The sequence below is a fragment of the Nematolebias whitei genome, chromosome 14, assembly GCF_014905685.2.
Source record: "Nematolebias whitei isolate Nwh7 chromosome 14, NemWhi1, whole genome shotgun sequence".
In the NCBI taxonomy this organism is placed as follows: Eukaryota; Metazoa; Chordata; class Actinopteri; order Cyprinodontiformes; family Rivulidae; genus Nematolebias; species Nematolebias whitei.
The window spans coordinates 36,964,168-36,986,313 of NC_056511.1; the positions used below are offsets into that span (position 1 = coordinate 36,964,168).

At 39.5% G+C, this 22,146-nt stretch overlaps 1 protein-coding gene across 1 annotated transcript; it reads right to left on the minus strand.

Moving 5' to 3' along the window:
* Positions 1–1,311: 1,311 nt before the first annotated feature.
* Positions 1,312–22,146, minus strand: nectin3b (nectin cell adhesion molecule 3b). The gene is made up of 6 exons (XM_037687676.1): positions 22,053–22,146; positions 10,222–10,569; positions 6,548–6,847; positions 5,890–6,007; positions 4,344–4,495; positions 1,312–1,952 (listed from the first exon to the last, which is right to left on the minus strand). Exons 1-6 carry the CDS (start codon positions 22,144–22,146, stop codon positions 1,312–1,314), a joined length of 1,653 nt encoding a protein of 550 aa, XP_037543604.1.

Sequence of the window (22,146 nt, forward strand, 5' to 3'; positions counted from 1 at the left end):
ACTTGAACTTCTGACTAAAATAAATAAACTTATTTTACTTAAACATTTTATAGTGTTTTGATTTAAATTTAATGCTTTTAACATAATTTTGTAAACTTGATTAAACATTAAAACAAATGCTTTGCTGCAAACGGTCCTTAAAGGCAGATCTTTTAAAGTGTGGTCCTGTGGAGAGGTTGTGAACAGTCACTATCTTACCTGTTATAAACAGCTCTTTGAACAACTCCAGTTTGGAGAAATGGTTTGTTTTTGAGTGGACTGAAGAGCTGAATGGCTAGTTGGAGCAAAACCAAAGTGGATCGCTGCCATCTTGAGACAACTCCAGTCAAGCAGTTCCTGTGAACGTTATTTTAGAAAACTTTACTTTGCTGTAAATTATGGAATTGATTTTCTTTCTGGAAATGTCCTAGAATACACCAAAGTGCTATAGCTTGCTGCTGCTACGAAGGACATATAATTCACTATAACTATCTGGGCAACAGACAATTGACAGACTGGTAGAAGTTTATAAGAATGTTTAGATGATTTAATGGGATTTGGTTTTAAGAGAACAGCAACCCATTTTGATAATGGCTGCGATCAGACTAGTAATTAGCACGTCAACCCAGACAGAATTAAACCATTTCTCCAAACTGAAGTTGTTTAGTTATCTTTAACAGGTAAGATATTTATTCATAACTGCACTGAACCCTACCTTCAAAAAAAGATCTGAACTGATGCTTTAGGATTTCATGAGTATTGACTCAGTGGGAAAATAAAGATTGAGGCTTAAACTGAACTGGTAGACAGCATCAAATGGAGCTTTAAGGATCAACTTCGCTCAATTTTGAAACATTCACAAAGTCAGAGATCAATCATCTCAGATGAATTTAAGAAAGAAGTCTTTAAACAGGGTCTGATGAGCGGACGTGAAATGATCCATTATTTGTTCGTATAAGAAAATAACACTGATTCTGTATGAGGTAACACTTTTCAAAGACAGCCACGTCATATTCGACAGCCTGCAGGACTTCAGCAGAAAATACATAAATGCTAAATTAACTGTGGTTGTCCAAATCGTAAGGCAGCAACTCACAAAGTACCAACAGGTCCAGATATGCAGTCAAGAACTAGAAGAACAGTTTCCTCTTTGTCCCCATCAAAAACACAAGCCTCCTGTTTCAAGTGTCAGCCTGAACACTTGAACTACACAAAGCAGCTACAGTCTAGTAAAGGTGTGTGCGTGTAAAAAAAGTAATAAGGTGTTCTTTTTTTCTAGTTTGATTAACAAAGCTTTGTTGTTTTTCTGCTTCTGCAGAACCACGCAGCTTGTCAAACGTACCACTCTCTACGTGAGATGACTGAGCCATCAGTATGAGACACAAAATCACCCTCCGCCCTGCTATTGTAGCAGTCATCCGACCGGTAGGGGGCGCCGTTTCTCTGTGGTTTAGGTGAATGAGCGTATCTGGTACTTGTGGCTTGTTGACCAGGAACCTGGGTGTTTTCCTGAAGATGAGTCTGCTGCTGGTTGAGGCGCCCGCTCTCCCTCATGGCCCTCGTGTACCCGTTAACAGGATACTGTTCTCCGTTGTAGTTGTTATAGTGGCGCCGGTCACGGTCGCCCCACTCCTCTCGGTCGTGGTCCTGGCTGCGAGAGCTGCTGCTTGCTTTGGGGGGACGGAGTTCGTGCTGCGCAGGTGCCTTCTGGAGCTCGCCGAGGCCCAGGTTCTGCTTGGCGTAGTAGCTGCCATGAAAAGTCTGTTGTTTCCGCAGGTAACACGCTCCGACCAGAGTCAAAACCAGAAGCAGGAACAAGGCCCCGCCCACAGCCCCGCCCACTATGGTGCCAAGATTACTTTCAGGAAGGGCTTCAAGGGTGGGGGAGCTTAGAAGGACATGGCCCTTATCAATCACAAAGGTGGAGCCAGAGAGGACAGGAGTGGTAATGGTGGAAGGCATGGTGGGAGGATCTAATGGAGGGGGGGGGGGGGAGTGAAAGGGAGAGAAAGATGAACAGCTACATCAGCATTTCTCTAAGAAGGGGCAGGAAGACAAACAACTAAACTACGGTGCATCAGCTCAGAGGTCTCAGGTTTGAAAAGTTATTAGTTTGTTAATAATAATAATTTATTTCTGGTACAAAGACATTTAATTATGGTTGTAATAAATCCCCAGTTCAAAAATACTCTGCAGACGTTTTGTTGATTTTTTTTTATTTATTTTTTTTAGATTTTTTTGAACAACAAAAGGGCAAGGTATTTAAAACGGGGTCCAGAAACCTCACTTGGTCTCCATTTGAACAACAAACTGCTGTTTCCACAGTGAACACAGCTAGTTTACATATTTTATAAACAAATTACTGAAACTTTTTGTTTTTTTCTCAGTTTGTGTTTACACAACCTGCTCTCAAACTTGAAGATGACCGATCATTTATTCAGTGAAACTGAATTTTTGCACCCGCCTATCGAAAGAGACAAACATTGAATTTTTTCCACAATATTCAAATTTTTTGGGATGCACCTTAACACCCTCCCCCCCCACACACACACACCCACACACACACACCAAAATGTAAGATTGGAATCATCAAAGGACATTCCACCCTGCAAGACTTAACATTTAAAATAAATTGCAAGTATAAAGATCACCATGGTGAGTTCAGGTTGCTTCCATCTGGATGCAGGTATCTGCTGCCCAGATGTTTGACAGACTGAACTCGTTCATCCCTGTAGTGATCAGGCTTCTCAATGAACAGTAATGATTTCTGTAGTTATTTTAATGTCTCAGTGTCTTGTCTGGAATAGATGTTTGTGTGCCTACTGACTGTGAAACAAATTGCCCTTTGAGGATAATAAAGATTCTTGAACTTGGTGTGATTTTAAAAATCCGTAATGTAATTGTGGCTATGTGCATTGAATTAAAAGATTTAATCTTTTTCATTTGTCAAACTTTACAGGTCTTACACAAAAAGCAGGACTTAAACCTGCCGCTTGATTCATTTGAAGATGGTATTTAAACCTCAGCTCATGTCATTGAGCAATAAAAATGAACATCAGATATGTTTATGTGAAAAACAGCTGACTTTTGGCAGCTTATGACCAGTCGAACGATTGGTTAGAACGAAGGTGGAAGAACATTTCTTTAACAAGATTTTAAAAGACTGAACAAACATAAATCCAAACCTAAGGAGAGAGTATGCATCTTGCATACAAGTTTTAAAAAAACTACTACAATAACTGGAATTTGACATGGAATAAAAAAGTTAGTAACTTTCAAGCTTTAAATGTTTTATTCCTCTTTTTTTTTTTTTTTAATACGTTCAACCTTTATTTATACAGGTTAGTCTCATTGAGCATAGATGACTCATTTACAAGAGACCTGATTTTCTTAGGACTACAACAGTTTTTACACCTGGATATTTGTTTTATTTTATTCAGAGCGTATACTTTATGGGTAAAACAACTAGCCTATTTTGTTTTATTCTGTGTAACAAACATTAAGGTTTAATCAGAAGCAGCTACAGACATGGAAACAAATCTGAGCTGAAAGGCTGCTCTGACACTTTACCGTCATTTAAAGATGCGAGGCAACTATTCAACAGTCAGATCTGAAACATGAACGCAGAGGTTTGTTGTTTTCAAGTGTGTAAATTGAACAACTTCGTGCGAGGCAGTGAACTGACATGAGCACACCCACAACACCACATGCAACAAAGAGAACACCAACATGAGCAGACTTGTGCGCGCGCACGCACACACATACAGGCCCTCTCAAAGGAAAATGAAATATGGATGATAAATAATAAATAGGAGTTGAAAAGGACTAGTTAATGTTTCATGAATCTGGGACATCATCTCACAGTGAGGCTGCAGGCTTTCGCCTCTTACCGCATGACACATGCAGGAATAAAAGACGCACAAAAAGGAGGAACATGAAAAGGGGGAAAGAAATCCCATAATAATCACAACTTCATTCAGGAAGAGAGTTTCCACAGGCAAGGAGGATTTTGTGAAACCAGAGGAGCATGCTCATCATTCCCATCAGAGAGATGTGACGTAAACACCAAGCCAGCAGGACAGAACCAAGGCAGTGGACTGTGGTTTAACAGGACAGAAATACAAACAGATGTTTGACACAGGAACTCCCTGTTTAACATCTGGAGACCCGTTGATCAGAACTAATCAGCATGCATTAAGACAATCTCAAATCAGCTCCAACCCACAAAACCATGAGTGAGTCAGTCCACAGTGTCACGTTTCAGCTGGAAGGACAATGTCACAGGCAGTGATACCCTCTACGAGGTGCACGCATGCACCAAACAGCTGGAGTCAGCTGTGTTCCCGTCTATAAACGCCGCTCACCTTTTATCAGAATGCGCACGTCTCGACTGCGGAGGTTGATGTCGTTGGCGACCTCACACCTGTAAACGCCCGAGTCGTTGCGTCGGACCGGACGCAGGAAGAGCAAAGTGCTGTTTCTTATTTCCACCCCTTCAGGCATTTCACTGTCCAGCCTGAGAGACACAAACAGCAGAAAGAGGACAAGAAGGTACATTTAGAAGTATTTATACTTTATATATTTTTGAATAGATGCAGCCTCCTGGATGGGAAGTCTTCAGCTTCAGAATAGCAGTCCAGTAGTTTTTTTTGGATTGACCGCAACCTGGATGACTGAGAAGCTTCACCTGCATATACTGTACTTTATGACTTGACAGACAAAGGTACACCCCAAGTACTTGAGCGTACACTACTCTACACATTTTCTTTTGAGTAATTTCACCGAGGTACACCACTCAGACACTGGAACTGAAGGTAAAATCTTAAAAAGATGTCTAAGTCCGCAAAACACTTAAATAATAATTAAATCATGATTTTAGTATTAGTGGGCCATACATTAGAAAAGGCACAGTACATTCTGATGCATCAAATTAGGTGAAGACTTATAATCAAACCAAATGGTGAGGTTAGCTACATTTCACAGCTCGAATTAAGAATTTTACTGTCAGTTCATCTTTTGCAGACTTATCTGTTGATTTCTGCTCTTTTAAAGGAAATCTACTAGCAGAGGAGCTGCAGTTCACACCGCAGCTCTTGAAAAGTTGTAGGGCACGGTGTGCTTTACACGTGTTTAAAGTTTTATGGTCAAGTCAAAATAATTTTACTGCAAATGTCAGGGCACATAGGACAATTGAAAATGAAATATTGCTATAACGGGCAGCACGGTGGCACAACTGGTAGAGCTGCTGCCTCTCAGCGAGCAGGTCCCCGATTCAAATCCCAGTCCAGGGGCCTTTCTGGGTGGGGTTTGCATGTTCTTTCCGTGCATGCGTGGGTTTTCTCCGGGTACTCCGGTTTCCTCCCACAGACTAAAAACATGCATGTTAGACTGATTGGTAACTCTAAATTGTCTCTAGGTGTGAGTGAGAGAGTGAATGGCTGGTTGTCTCATTTGTCTCTATGTGGCCCTGTGATGGACTGGAGACCTGTCCAGGGTGTACCCCGCCCCTCGCACAGTGATTGCTGGACATGGGCACCGGCGACCCCCGTGACCCAAAATGGAAGAAGCGGGTAAAAGATAATGGATGGATGGATATTGCTATAACTTTGCAGTTTCAGTGTGCTGTGACTGAGTTTTTTCTAGAAACTAGTAAAACAGGAATAAACCAGGGGGTGCAAAGGAAGTATTGGTTAAAAAAATAAATAAATCATGGCATTTATCGTCTATAAAGTAATTTAAAATCTTACATTAAAAATTCTTAATGAGGCCATTTATTTCATAATTTACAAAAACAAATCTTCTGTTTCGCATGGCTGCAAACATCTCCTGGTCCAACACCTCTGATCCTGCACCATCCTCTGATGCGCCAATTACAACAAACACGTTATACACAAAGGCAGGTACACACACCTGATCCATCTGAAGTGATGAGCTGGAGGGTTCGCGTTGGCTTTGCACGTCATCTGAACATTTTCTCGGCCCACGTACCAGTCCCCGTCATACCCCACGACTGAAATATCAGGAGCAACTGCAGAGAGGAAAACGAACGGTAAACATTTAACTCATTTAAGGCAATAAACTGTTGAGAAAAACACAAATGTTACCAAGCAATTAAACCCAAAAGTTTTTAATTCCGACTGGTCTAAACAATGTTTCACATTTAATTTTAAATAAATGAATAAAAAATAGATTTAATGACTCTGGTAGAGAGCTAGTTTGAGTTATGTTGTGTTGTACTAAAAGATATCTGAATATTTAACTATTTACAAACAGTTTATCCTTGAAATATCTAACTACATAATTTTTTTTAAATTGCTCCTTCATTACAAACTAGACCAAAAACAATTAAACCTGTCGAATGAAAACATTCAAAGAGCTTTATACTTGACCCTATAGAAATAAAGTGTTTTTAATGAAAGCTTTAAAAACATTTTTCAAACGGAGGAAAAAAAAGTCTATACTTGTAAGAAATATTAAAAAGCTAAACTGTAAAGTTTCTCAACCTAATCACTTATTATAAATCTGTCCCTCAGCCCTGCTGTTAACATTTATGCTGTCTTGTACCCACACTGCACGTTAAGCTCGTAGGGGATCCTGAAGTCGTTCTGCAGAGCTGGGTGGCGGACCACACAGGTGAGTGCTTGGCCCTGGACGTGGCGCGTGGGCTGCCAGATGTAGCGGACTTGTGTGCTGGTCGTGCCGTTGACGTCGTCAAAAAGCTGCACCTCTGACTGGCCAAAGAGGTTGGACTCCCAGGACACGTCGGCAGGGGGCCGGGCTCGCTCTGCGATGCAGGTGGCCACCACAGTTTCATTGCCACCATCGATCAGGGCAGCTGAACCAGCAGACACATAGACCTTTGGCTCCACTGCATTCAAGCATAACATGTAAAGGAAATATAAAGAAATAAAGCTTTGATTTCTGCTTTATTCTACATTACAGACAACATTCTCACACTTTCTGGCTTTCAGTTCAACACATCATTAGAAGCTCTAGTCATCCTTATGATCAGCTTTGTGAAAACAGACTGAGCAGTTGCACACACTGGGTTTTTGAGTGTGTACCGGCAACTTCTGGCTCAAATGGAAACTGGGTAATCCTGTCAGCAGAATTGAAAACACAAATTGAGCAAATAATTCAGGATTGGTCGTAGACCTTGACTAAACGCGATTTATTATGCCTTTTATTTGCTCTTAAACATTAAATTCAAAAGCAGTCGATTCTCGTGAAACTCAGTAACATCAGTAGACGTATGTGAACATGGAGAATGTCCAGGGACAGAAAGTAAAATCTTTAATGTCAAAATATTGATCATATTTTAAGTACATGATCTGGATTACAGGTATTTTTTTCTTATAATCTGAATGCAACATACAGTTACATACTCAAAGCACATTTTGTCCAATCGTTTACTAAAATATACGAAGAAAACAAAACTGGTTTCATTTACCACCTTATGATTTCTAGATATCATATATGATCCTCAGGACTTCATTAACTGCATTCCCTTAGTGCCAACTGAACTCGGCAAAAACGTCTTTTCTTACTCTGCTCCTGGAACACCTTAAGATCTGAAGTCGTCTGCTTTGATTTCTTTAAAGGATTTTTAACACTTGATAAGGTCATTACAAAAATCTGAGTAAATATGTTCTCATTTTTAGTATTTCACCTTGTTTTATATGGAAATTTGATTTTACTGTTTTTATAACACTATTGTTTTTAATTATTTTTAATAGGGCTGGATGATATGGCCAAAACTTATCAAGAGACATTTCTTAATTTCGGTTGATAATATAATTTGATCAATATAAACAATAAAAAAGCCTCAGAAAAATTGTACAAACTGTACAAATAAATTAATGTTCACCTTTCATTTGTATTTAGCCTTCACAGAAATTTGAAATCACTGTCAAATGAACATAAAACTTAATTTTGTCAATATTAATAGTTTTAACTTTAAACAACAACATAACCTAACCCATGCAGCAAACATCTGCGTTTGCTGCATGGGTTTCTCTTTTGATACAGATGGGGGAGTTGTTTCAGGGACACATTGGCTCAAACTTTTGTGCTTCTGACTCTCAGCATATTCTGTCAAGAGGAACAAGTTAGATTTGTTCCCACCGCTGGTTGGAATGACTCTCCGTCACATTTTGCAGCACACTGACTGAAGCCTTCAGTTTATCAGATCTTAGATAGCTGAACCACTTCCACACTGCCAAATTAGTCTTTCCTCTCTTATCAATTATGTCATCTGCTTTCTCTTCACTTGCGAAAGCTTGTTCAGTCATATTGTGACGGACAAGGGCACTCATTTTGAAGTGAAAACTTGCTGCGCGTTGGAGCTTAGCCTAGCCTGCTACAGCTAACGCCTTCTGGACTTGAGCTCTGTGTGTCGTGTACGTCACCACACACTTATAGAAGTGTCACGGCTTTTTCTGTTCGGGCTGAAGCAGCCGCCAGTTGAAGCAGCTGCTTCAACCTGAACAGAAAAAAATATGTCAGTGAAACGCTGTAATCATAGCGTAATATATATTGAAATATTGAAAATGTGCTTAAAACTCATAGCATCGTTACTGAATGTATATTGTGATATATATCGATATGGAACTATTGTCCTGCCCTAGTTTACCAGGAGAAATATTTCTTCCATCTGGTTGAAATCTTTTCACTTGCAAATTTAAATACAAGTGTTGCATGGATACTAAACTGATGAGCTACCTATTTATATGCTACAAAGCATTTAATCACAACAAACTCTTGATGTGAAAAATGGGCCTGCTAATGGTGGAAAACGTAAAAGAACAAACAAAAAAAAGGTTTGTTCCCCTTTCCGGATTAAATTCTGTTATTGCAAAAGGAAAACATGAGCATCATTCATTCAACCTTTATTTATACAGGTTAATCTCATTGAGTCACGAGGACTCATTTTCAAGAGGGACCTGTTTAAGACAAAACCACAGATAAGGTACAAACAACAAACAATACAATGCAAATAAAGTAAAAATAAAAAAGTAGTGTTATAAAACAAGATCAAATCAAGGTGCCATATAAAACAAGGTAAAATACTAAACTAAAAACAGGACCATGTTTGCTCGGATTTTTCTATTGAACTTAGTAATTGTTTAAACCCCATAAAGGTCAAAGTAGACAGCTTCAGGTAATTATCAATGATCATTCATCTATCAATCAATCATTTAGCATCATCAAGACTCCATTCTGATCAAACGTCTTCTGCAGTTCTTAAAGAAGCATGACAATATTTTCAGTTCAATTTACTCTGCAAACTTTCTAAAAGGTAACCAGAAAAATTAATATATTAATGAATAACTGAAAATTAAAAAAAAGATGATTGTATTAAGACACAATATCCCAGTCAGAATTATAACAAAATTCTGCAACAAAAATGTGTTACCATGGACCAGTTTTGTTTTAATGAGAAGATGAAGCTACTCAGATACTGAAACTTGAGCATATGCAGTCAAAACAAAACAAAAACTATTTAAACCTGGTTACATTTGATCGATCTTTTAGCTGGACAAAGTCTTGCCTCTTTGCTCTGAACAATGAATCAAAACCTGCAACTTTAGATCGACCCAACTGAAAAGTCCAAAACATCATAGACGGGTACTAGAAAACCATCACATTGACATGTTTGTCCCCAAATATTAAACATTCTAAATAAACGAGCGGTACACTGATACCCACCATCCCTGGGAGGTTTCAATCGTTTTTGAATAGAGCTAGATTTATTTATTCTTTGCTTGTCCAAGGCAGCGCAGAGTGACAGATCATGGCAAGTAGGAGCAATTGTATCTACAACCAGGCACATAGGCAGAGCCAGGGGGTGGCCAGTGGTGGCCTTGGCTACCATAGATTAATCTTCGACCACAATAATCATTTGAGGAAACTACTTTTAAGCAATATAAAAACTAGAAATTTCTTCAGTGGGGTGGCCATCTTGTATTTTGACATGGCAGACTAATTTTTGAAGATTCTGAAGACACACCCCAAAATGACATTCGGTGCCTAACTTATTTTTCAAGTTATCATGCTTACAACATTCATGGATGGACAGAGGGTATATCCAACTCCCCCATTTCGTTCTACGGTATGGGAAAAATATCTTTGAAAAATTATATTAAACTAAATACTATACAACCTGTTTCTGCTTTGCTCATTAAAGTTCATAGACTAATTTAAATAAACTTGTGATGCTGCAGAAAATGCAAACATACTCACCAAGGACATTGACAGTAGTGGACGCTTGAGTGTTTCCCAGGGGAAATGTCGCTACCTTACAGGTGTAGCTCCCCACGTCTGAGAATCCCACATTCTCCAGTAAGATGGTGGCATCATGAGTGGAGGGTGAGCGAAAATGCAAGCGATTGATGTACTCCGGAGGGATGAAAGTGCCGAAATCTGGGTTGTATACCGCCACAGCGACTGAGCCGGAAGGTAGACGGCGCTCCCAGGAACTTTGAGTAAGCGTGAGGTTTGAGCCAACCTCCACCCTGCACTCCAAAGTCACATTCTTTCCAAGCACAGCATTCACCCTCTTAGGCACCACCACCTGACTGCACCACACACCTACAGACAACAAAAAACACACAGGTCACAAACACAGTCACCATGTTCTTTGGCAAACTGGATAGAATAGGATAAAAAAAGTTTATATTTAATAAACTAAAATTATCTAGGAAAGACATCTCAATGTTAAAACATGGACAATTTTTATCCTTACCATTACAGTATTTGAGTATGTGATACCCTTTGGTTGAAGAAAGTACCACAAATAATAGTTTTATTAATGAAAAATATACCTTATTCCAACTTAAATTCATTTAATTCCCACCCCAGAGAAATTATGATCATTCACTCATGACAAAATACAGTACAAGCCATACTGTGGATTTCTTATTTAAATTAGAGCAGAAAGCTGAAAATTAAGACTAAACGGAGAAGTTTGTCCCTAAAAAGCCCAGCTCTTATGTGGAACCGTCTTGGCTTTTGCCCAACTGAGAGGCACAAACAACAGTCATTTCTAAAGTTTACACAAACAAGGTTTGCATGTTGAATGGAACACGATAAACCTTTTTCAATCACTTCAAAACAGCAGTAGCATCATCCCAACACAGAAAGAAGAGGGAACAGGTGACTTTAGAGCAAACCAAACTATTTTAATACAAACATGTGATAAAGAGGATTTGCATGAGAAGACTAGAGGTGGAAAGACGTAACTGCATTTCAAAAGAAATTCTAATAATTATAGAAAATGAGGAATTGAAAAATTGCTCCGTTTTCAATCAGTTAAGACATAATACTTTAAAAGCTTTTCTTGTGAATCGCACTGCATTTTACAACAGTAGTCAAAGTTTACATCCAAGTTTAGTTTGAGTGCCTACTTCTAAAAAGCTGCTTAGCATTTTACCTTAGGAGGAATACTAAAATCATGGTAAAGGATACAGGTAGACTTTGCAGAGAACCATTAATTTATATTTGGAGCTGACAAGATATTTTAGCTACTAACGTAAATAAGTAAACTTTTCCACATTGATATCTTGTTCCATTTTGTGCTTATGTTTATTAAACTCTAAATACACTGAAACACAAGTGAGGGGAGCAGAGCGATTGGCTAGCTTCATCAACTACCTTTTACGCATCAAGAGTGCACTTTACCCAGGTGTTTAATTTTTAGTTTAAAACAAAATATTTGATGTGGGCAAAACAGTCTGAGACAGAGTGTGCTTTCCGTTATAGGCATTATGTTAAATCTCCATTGTACTCGACACAAGCTGGAATATTATGCAAAGTGAATAAAATCTGTGCAAAAATGTTATCTGGTCTAAATGTTTTGTATTTATTGAAGCTCCAGGATGGCACCATTGTGTCTGGCACACTGTCCACATCTGCTACCCAAGTTGATCGTGACTGAACTTCCTTTGTGCATTTATAAGAACAATGATCATTTCTCCTTATCGAGCTATATTTTTCCATTAAAAATTGTTTGGTTGGCCAATTTACAAAACAGTGAAAACTATAATCAGTAGCTAAAGAATTAATGTAAAAACTATGATAGAATCCTGACAATAGTGTGAAATATTTTTTTCCATATCGCCCACACCTACCTAGGTTTATGAATTTTTGTTTCGAACAGGTTTCCAAACAAACTGGTTATAAGTCATCAACGGTGATGCTGCAGGGCTGCATTAAAGTCAAACATGCATTTTGTGAGTGTACCAATAATTTTCAACAATCACAACATGTTTAGGAGCAACGCTGTACTCCAGACATCCTATTACAGATACAACGTCTAGATTACTTATTTCAGCAAGGCAATAAGAAACCACATTGTATGTTCACACCAAAATGGTTATTTGGTAAAACCCTGACTTCTAAACTAAACTTTCGGCTGTCTAGACAAATCACTTTTTAAAAATTGATTTACAAACCAAGTAAATTCTGTTAGTTTAAAGTCTGTGCTTCAATTCAGAATTCACGTTCTTTATATTTATGGCTAAAAGAATATCCAACAGGAAAATCATGAAGATGAACTCAGTGAAAAACTTAAAGATAAGAAAGACAATTGACCGTTCTGGTTGAAATCATTTTCTTTAAACATGACCAGCAGAATACATAGAAATAATTTCTGTCAAAATGGCAGACGTTTTAAACCCACAGTCAAAAATACTAAAAGGCAATCATTTCTGTCCCATCTCATCTTTTGGTACCAGATTCTAACTTTATACCACAAACGCAGGCTTTGAGGCCTTGAACAAACAACACGCAGCTTACAGAGAGACTTAGTGTTCTCAATCATGAGAAAAGCCTCCCTCCTACTGACCCAAATTCAGGAATTATAATCAGACTGTGTATGCCTTTTGTTCAAATATAACTAACTCATGCACTCTGTCACCTGCACCTGTCAGAACTGCAGCAAGACTTGAAGGCAAGAGCTCAGTGCTGTACAGAGGAAGGTCCAAGAGACAACACTGCAGTCACTCTGGAAGAAGGAAAGGGAAGCGTTATGCTAATGTAATGACGACAAAAAAGAAAAGGCTGAGAGTGAAACAGACAAGAGCATGTATGAAACACAGGAGGCAGCAAACATCACCAAGATTTTAGCACACAAAGACACAGGAAGTGTGTTAGGGACTTCAAAAGAAAATACACAGTAACACGACAAGACTGCCAAAATATTTAACAAGATAACGAACTGCAACAAGCTGCCAAAAGAAAGATATCACAAAATCTGTTGCACTGCTTGGCAACAAAATCCAAATATGCCATTGTTGTTTTGCCAAAAAACAACTCCATCCCTAACCAGTCTAATTTTAAGAGCCACGACCTTAAATACTGGCACTGTAATATTTTTCAACTACAGAAGTATCAAGCGCAAGTGCCAACAAAAAATATAATTTGTCAGGTTTTACGAGTTTTACTAAACCCTTTAATGTTTGTAAGTTATGTGAATCTCTTGACTTATACAAAAATTAAAAATCAAGTTAATTGCTGACAAAATCAGTTATACTTGGCAGTTTCTTTAAAAAGAATTAAGTTTTATATAGACAATATAATTTGGAAAAACTTATTTTTATATTTCCTCTAATAATAAAATGTTTAATACTTTATTACTTATTATTATTTATTTATTTTATTAAACAAATTCAGCAGTATTTTAATAAACTTTTAAACCTTCCAGTTATAATTCAGTTTGCAGGTTTAATGTCTGCCTAAACACTTCTGTGTAATTTTAGGGCATTTCAGTGGCTTCTAATACATTTTGTTTTATTGCTTGGATTAGCAACACAACAAAAAATACAAAGGTACTTGACTGATACTGTATCACAGAACAAATGCCTAATCTAAAGGTATACTCGTTGCAAATACAGAAGAGAAGCCGTTGGTTAGATTTCCATGATCGTCGTTGTCCATCAAATAATTTCTATAAAATTCAATTCAATTCAGTTTATACAGTGAGGAACATAAGTATTTGAACACCCTGCAACTTTGCAAGTTCTACCACTTAGAAATCATGGAGGGGTCTGGAATTTTCATCTTAGGTGCATGTCCACTGTGAGAGACATAATCTCAATTTTTTTTTTAATCAGAAAATCACAATGTAGGATTTTTTAAAAATAATTTATTTGTGTGTTACTGCTGCAAATAAGTATATGTAGTAATAAAGTACACGGGACCTGGGACCTACGCTTATAGGTATTATAGTGGTATTACCTACGCAGGGCGCTCATCTCAATGATTTTTCTTGATTGGGGGGGGGGGGACACAGTTAAGGCTCCAATATACTCGCGCGTCCCGTCAGTCGCGCGAAAACTGTGTGCACTGTCCACAAAGGGTTAAGACTACATACTCAAGTGTCCACCCTGAACGGCTGCAGTCAACTCCGCAGACATGGGGCATTTACCTTTGGGACAATTTGAGGTTGCCGATTGGTCATTTGCTGACATGCCTACTGGACTGATTGACAGGTCGCAAAAAAAAAAAAGAGCTGGCAGCCCCAGCAATGTTCTGCAGTGTTTCCCCTGCCATTATACAGGTGTGGTGCCCCACCCCATCAACAGAACTGAGCACCCCGCCTACCAAACTGAACTTGTCCCTCCCACCCCCACCCGGCACTGACATATCACTAAGCTAGTGGCGCAAAATACAGGCTCTAGTTAAAAAAAAACAAAGGCAGCACTCACATTGCCTCTTTCCTCATGTTGAACACCCCCCACCCCCGCTCAAAAACTGTTAGTACAAGCTGCACTCAGACATGGCTCCCCCCCCCCCCCCCCCACCCCCCATCAGCAAAAATCATGGATGAGATGAGCGCCCCACCATGGCAAGCTAACTAGGGGAAACACTGTTCTGTGTTTATATGTTGTTAATAAAAAGTTCTAAAAAAGAAAAAAAAAAACAGGGAGCGCTGGCCCTGCAGTCTACACATCAGACCAGCATGAAGGAAGAGGCAGCTCGCGCTGCCTTTAGCGTTTTATCTAGTGCGCCTGTATTGCGCCCTGCTAGCTTAGCGTTACACCAGTGCCGACAGGTGTGTGTGTGGGGAGGGGGGGTATGCACAGTTCAGTTCGGTAGGTGGGGAACTCTGTTCTGTTAACAGGGCAGTGCACCCCCGCTTGTATAATGGTAGTGGAAACACTGATATATCTTGAGTGGGTCAGACGTTGTAGCTCGGACAAGCAAAGACCTTGTTTCAAATTTGGCCTTGATTTGTGACCTTGACAGCGGTGTGATGAAAAATGTGCATGGCACTCCGTCTAGTGGTGATGGTTATTAAATTTTGGTAAATTATCTTGAACAAATTAGAATGTATTGGCGAGACAAGAGAGCTCTACCAAATGGACTAAATCGTAAAATGTCTCGTCTTCGATGGGCGTATAAAAACTGAATATAACGATGAATGAGCCTTTCTTCAAATGTACAAGTATATTGCAGTATCCCGTTTGAATGTGTTCATATTTTCTACATGCAACAGAGCTGGTAGTGTTGAATCCACTGAAATATTCTAGCCGATTTTTATTTTTCTTGATTTGAGGGTTTTGAATATTTTCTTTATAGAAATCCTGCCATGTGAAGAAGTGTCTGAACAGTTGAATGTGTGTTAATAAACTGAACTGTCACTTCATAACAGATATCTGCCACACAGATGCATAAAGACATGTCTCCCCCGCCTTAGAAATTTAATTCCAGAGTCCACAGCAGGAGATGTCAGAGGGTGATGCCAACTGATATCTAGTATGTTATTTTTTGGAGATTGCTTTGAAGGCTTACATTTTCCAAGTCAAAACTATAATCTACCATTTCATTTAGTCTTCATTTATTTAAAAAAAAATCTGGCAATAAAAACTTTAAAAACGAGTCATCAAGGAAAAAAGGGAATACATCAAGACAAGAACTGCCTTGTCCGTTGACCTATTTTTAACCCATCAGGAAACAAAAAAACTGCCTTGAGAGTGTTTTAACATTTTAAATTAGCAACTGCGGTTTTTATAAATTTTCAGCATCCTTTCTAAGCAGGAATGGGAATGTCTGCAGGAAGGAACACACCTGTTCGGTGTACTGTTCCCTCCATGGAGAGCAGAGAGACATTATGGGAAACCCTCTTATTGCAGGAAGAAACCGCACAGTTCAGCAAATGTTGCTGTAAGGATGAGCACAGAGGGCGCAGTTTAGGGGTGTAATCTAGGGGAAATGGTTCAGTGTACAGCATTGTGGGGGAAAATTTTGTACATCTTTAGGTTTATAATTAACAATGCAAACTGATATGACACACAAAAAAAGGCCAAATCAAATGTATATTTAATGGGACGTCCCCCATATTTTCCTGTATGAAGAAATAGATTCAAAATCTAACTTCAAATAGCAAGAAAACCATAAATCAACAATAAAACCCGTACAGTCCCTGCAGTTGAAAGAAAAAGCAACTAGCTGATCTAGAAAAAGAAAAAAAGGACACTTGACATGGCTACTGTACTTTTTCTACAGTAACCATAAAAACGTGCTGAAACTAAAAATGAGGCATACCAAACTGCGACTTAAAAACACCTTAGCAGCCGTAGCAGCTGTGAAATATAAAAGCATATAACCAGGTTTATTGGGGGGGGGGGGGGGGATTCAGGAGTACTGCAAAGACATCGGTGTATTTAGGAGTGACCTAAAAATAAATTTAAGGCTACATCTTGATGGACTGGAGTAGTCTAAAATGCATCTTGTTCCCTGCCAGCAGGAACAAACGTTCCCCCTTCCAACACAAACACACAGAAACACACAACTCTAATTGAATGAAGCAAGTAATGCATGGATGTATAGAAATACCATACCTACAACATAATAAAATAATCCACTTCCTTCAGTAAAAAGCTGATTCGGTGTCTTTCTGAATGATAGGAATAGATTTGAAAAATAAAATAAAGAGAATAAAAAAATGCATTTTCCCTGCACTGAATATGAAATGAAGGGGGTAAAGCAACTGAATTAAACTTTTATTGGTGACGTGATGACAACCTTGCATAACTGTGCCTGTGTTTTCTCAAACTCCATCAAAAGAGTAATAATAAGGGCAATATCTAACCAATATTTTTATATGCAGCAAAGCTTGACATAAAATAGATTTCTGCTTCAAATGCCCAAGAGGCAAAGAAAGAAATCCTTATAATATTTAAAAAATGAAACTTCTTTAAACATGCTTGGTTTGCTTTCTGAATTCAACACTATGTGTCTCTTTGCCACAACAGAACAGATTTTACTATGTCTGCCAAAAAGAACACTTTGCTCCTGGGAATAGCTGGTGGCGCTTGTTCTCACTTTAGACAATAATACTTCTAGTGGTGGTAAATGCATTAATGTGTGTATCTTGCTTGTAGTGGTCAATGTAAAAAATTTAGCACAAACTGTAAGATGGCTAAATTGGGACTGGGAGAGCCAGGTAGAAATAGAAGCATGATAATAAAAGGACTACGGACATTTGTCCAACAATGTTAATTAATAAAATGCACATTAGACACATTTCCTTTAATCCGTTTTGAGACAAACCAGGTAGCATAATATTGTTAGATGTTCAAGCTATGTTTATAAGGCTTTATATCGGAATCAGAATAAGCTTCATTATCATTGTACCAGAATACAGTGAAATTATGTTCGCACAGTCGTCCGAAAGATGAACGGAGTGCATGTTACTGCTGCTAAGAAGCGCAGCCCCTATTCTTTATCAGAATACTTTTAGATAGAAAAAGGGGAGAACCAGGGGTGGCTGTGGCCGAGTGGTTAGAGCAGTCGTCCTCCAATGCGAGAGTTGGGGGTTCGAATCCACCAGCAGTCACATGCCGAAGTGTCCCTGGGCAAGACATTGAACCCCTCCAAGCCTCCGATGTGTGTCCCATCAGTGTTTGAATGTGATAAAGCACTGATTAGTCTCATTAGAATGATTTGTTCAATTAGCTTTGTAGAGATCTAGTTGAGTGCTGTGTGGATGGGTAAATGAGGACACAGATTGTTGTGTAAAGCGCTTTGAGTATCTTGAAATAAGATAGAAAGGTGCTATATAAGTACAGTCCATTTACCATGAAGATAGTGGTATTACCAAAAAAAAAAAAAAAAAAAGATCTCTTCCCATCTTGTCCTATCAGGACACGATTTGAGACACCAAAATACTCTACCAGCAAGCACATTTATAATAAACACATTACATATGCATTTGACGTCAAGATGTTGAGATTTGTCCATGAGCGTTTTTCAGATAGGCCACAGTTCTGATGTTTCAGCTGGCAGTTCTGATAAGCCTGCACAGAAGTTCTTGGGAGGAGTGGGTTGCGATAGATGAAACTTTTGTCCCTAGTTACCCATGACCCAAGAGAAATTTGATAGCCCACATCCGAGGCCAAACAGGGGAGTCAGATTCAGATAAGCCTCTTGATTTTCTTCAGGCAGACAGATATTTTTCATCAGCCTCGAGTCCTTTTGGAACTTTCTGGTTCAAAATTACCTAATTTATGGGAATCCATTCTACTGATCCATGTTATGAACCTCCTTCAAGTTTGATCCCACCATGCTGACGAGCCCCAGAAGCCGCAGGTGGCATGAGATTCTCAGAAATCGCCTCCAACTTACGGTTTAGCTCGTAAGTTAGCTGATTTTGAGTACTCGTAGCACGAACCAACCTTATACTGACTAGGAAGCTTTGTCATGGCCGAAACTGCTGCCGATGTCTTCTTCAAAAGTTTATGAAACAGAGCCCCGCCATTGCCAAAAAGCAGAGTCCCTACTATCATAAATTCAAATATATAAACGTCTTCTGCGTTCTCCTAAGACGAGACTGAGAGGCACATCAGCTGCCAAACTCCCCATGGATCCATGACGTACCCCACAACGTGAGTCTCAGCTGGACAAGCGGGTTCTCCAGGACTCTGTCATTTTGTTGAAAAGATTTTGTTGATTGTGTTGAAAAGTCCAGGTCACCAGATCCATAATCTTAGTTTTTGTTCAAGAGATGTGTACCAGGCGCTTCAGACACACAGAGAGCGAAGCAGAAGAGGGGAGGGAGGGCAGGAGCAGCCACCTCGAGCGAGAACCAGACATGTAGGGTAGAAGAAGACTTGGATCAGAGGAAAATGTTCTATAAAAACCCAAACAATGTTTTAAACTTCCATCAGATAATCAGCAAAGTGCAACTTGAAGAAAAGTGGTACGCCAACGTCCCTTGTTGGTGTGGGATTTGAATAGTGAATGTTTGTAGTTTTCCAGATGATTTTTTTCTGAACTGAATTAAACAAGAAATGCAAGTAAACAATGCTTCTGGTGCAAAATAGCCAAGTGGATAGAAGTTACACTGTGTTAAGTTTATATTTATTTATTCTTTGCTTGTTCGAGGCAGGGCAGTGTGACGGTTCCTGGCGAGCGGAGAGAGCAAGGGGCCAGTGGGTGGCTTTGGCCATCATAGATCAATTTTTGGCCACCGGACTAGTCACCACAATTGTTTAGAAGAAACTATACTTTTAAGCAATATTAAAACAAGAAAACAGTTTCCTCAAATGATAGGGGTGGGTTACATATACAGTGCATCCAAAAAGTATTCACACAGCACTTTACTTTTTCCACATTCTCATGTTTGAGCTTTATTCCAATTGTATTGATTAATCTCTTTCCTCAAAATTATACACTTAATGTGGAAGCTGAGTGCTATGTTTGTATTACACATGGTTGTCAGGGGGTAAGGGTTGGTTAGCGTAGCACAACGTTAGTGCCGGCTGTTGTCGATGTGGGGTGAGTGGGGTGGTAGTGGAGCGCTACGTTTGTATTGCATGCAGTTTGGAATCTGAGCTGAGCTGCTACAGGCTCTGTGCCCTGTCCAGAAAAAGCGGAGCTGCGTGAGGGGTGGGGGAATTGGTAGGTGGGGTATGATGTTCTGTTGGCAGGGTGGGGCATCCTCCTTGAATAATGATAGGGGAAACACAGGTATTATGACACACAGGGTGAAAGAAGACAAAAAAATGATTGTTGTACAAATTATACAATAAACCATAGAGTTGTGGGAGCAAGAAAAGTTTGTTTGCAGAATGTGAACATTTTAGACCGTTCAAATGTTGGGATGTGAACCATTGTTGCTTCTCAACTAAACATTTCATAGAAAAAAAAAAAAAACTTAAGCAGTGATTAGGGCTGGGTGATATGGACCAAAATTAATCCCTCAATATTTTTAAAATAAATCGCAATATACAATATATATCTCGATATTCCAACATCTGCTAAGTTCATGGCAAAAACCAATGCAGACATGTTCCTGTTTGTAGTATTTTACACCATTTTACAATGTAGCTGCTTTTGTGTAATTTTTTTTAACTTGTGTAAATAAAGGTTGAATGAATGAATATAATTTTCTTTCATTTATGTTTTCAATTTATATGCTTTCTTTTATGATTGTCTACTGTTGTCGTTATTCTTTGTTAAAAACAGGTCTCTCTTGTAAATGAGTCCTCGAGGCTCAATGAGACTAACCTGTAGAAATAAACGTGCTGCTGTTCAACGTATTGTTTTTGTACTACTAGTGCTTAGTGTGTTTAGTTTAACGTTCTTCTTAGTTCATATCTTAGTTCATATCTTTGATCTTATTACGGTTGTTCTTTTACATTTATACTTTTGTTGGATGTAACTGGGACTCTGCGTACACAGTTTCGTTCCACCACATGTACCACATGTGGTGCGTATGACAAACTTTGACCTTTAAATACATGTTGAATGAATAAACTTTTTCCTTTCCATAAGGTAATAACAAAAATATATTTCTGAGTCAAAGCTTTGTCCCAATCGTCACAGGCACATTTATTAACAAACATCTGTAACTAAAATATAAATGTCTAAAAAATTAACTATTAACATATATTAAATAATTCTCTTCAGCTGCTCCGCCTTCACAACATTATTAAGTGTGTGTGAAGCAGCGTGTGAGGGGCTGTGTTTGGGAGGAGGGGCTGCGTGAAGTTGGACGGGCAGATAAAAATCTGTGTACAGTAGTTCTCCTTTAAGTCTTACAGTGAGAGGTATTGCAACATTAATAAAGCAGTGACTTATCATATCGCTAAAGATGTGGTCCTTAGCGACTAACAGACGGCTACCTTTAGCAGTCTGTTAGCCGCTAAGCACCATGTCTTTAGCGATATGATAAGCTGCTGTTTTATTACTGTGGCGCTACCTCTCACTGCTGCTCTCATAAGACAGCACGGCTAAATGAGTTTTGACCCATGGTTTGTCTCAGGGAATGAGGTTGAAAACACATTCTGAGCTGAAGGTCACACATGCTTCATACTCCACTTACAGCGCTGTTTTAAACGGTGAAAAAGATTTGCAGTGCCGACCTTTTATCGGGACTTGTTTTTGATATCGTCTACAGAAAACATTCTTCTGCTACTCATCTGACAATTTAAATCCAAACCATCTCTAAATAACAGCCACTGTTTTCCTTTTTGCTCCACAACTAAGCTGCTCTAAATATCTCCCGTGTTTATTTGATGCGTTAAACTCCACCCAGCTGGTGAAGCAGGAAACGCGTGCAGGTGAGGGGTTGGGTGTTTGTATTCAATGAGGGAGAAGGAGGGGCCACATGCAGTTGACCATGCAGACAGGAGAAAAAGAACTACTGTGCACAGATTTTCAAGTCTAATAATATTTGCGATGGTTCCGATAGAGCCATGCCGGGCAGCTCCGAGAGGAGGGCACCGACGGCTGGGAGCGGTGTGGTCGCTGATGTGGAAAGGCCCGGCGGGGTTGAGCATTCGCTCAGCCCCCCTTGTTCCAACACTACGCTCTCTGGGAGGGAATGAGCAGCGGGGCTGCTGCTGACGTCGCCTGTCCCGGAGGAACCATCCGATTCGCTCCAAGACTTGGCGTCAAAAAAGGCAATGGCGTTGTCCAGCGAACAGTCCCCCGCCATGGAGAGGCGCTCCTCGACGTCAGCCTTAAACAAGGCTGCTCGCCTCTGCCTCTCTTCAGGAGGGAGGAGGTCACAGAGACGGCAGGAGGAGGTCACAGAGAAGGCAGGAGGAGGCGAGGTCGGCGTGGACCCAGGCATCCTTCGCAGGTGTCGTGTCGGTCAAAACTCAGCATGTAGCCGGTCTTGCAGGGCGGGCACAAGCAGATGGCGTTGGTGCTGGACAT

Coding starts and splice junctions, on each gene's coding strand:
- nectin3b (XM_037687676.1), bottom strand. CDS start 22,146: ATGTCCAGCACCAACGCCATCTGCTTGTGCCCGCCCTGCAAGACCGGC. Junction 10,570..22,052: donor CACCTGCGAAGGATGCCTGG/GTCCACGCCGAC, acceptor TGTTGTCTGTAG/GTGTGTGGTGCAGTCAGGTG. Junction 6,848..10,221: donor CACTACTGTCAATGTCCTTG/GTGAGTATGTTT, acceptor GCTTGAATGCAG/TGGAGCCAAAGGTCTATGTG.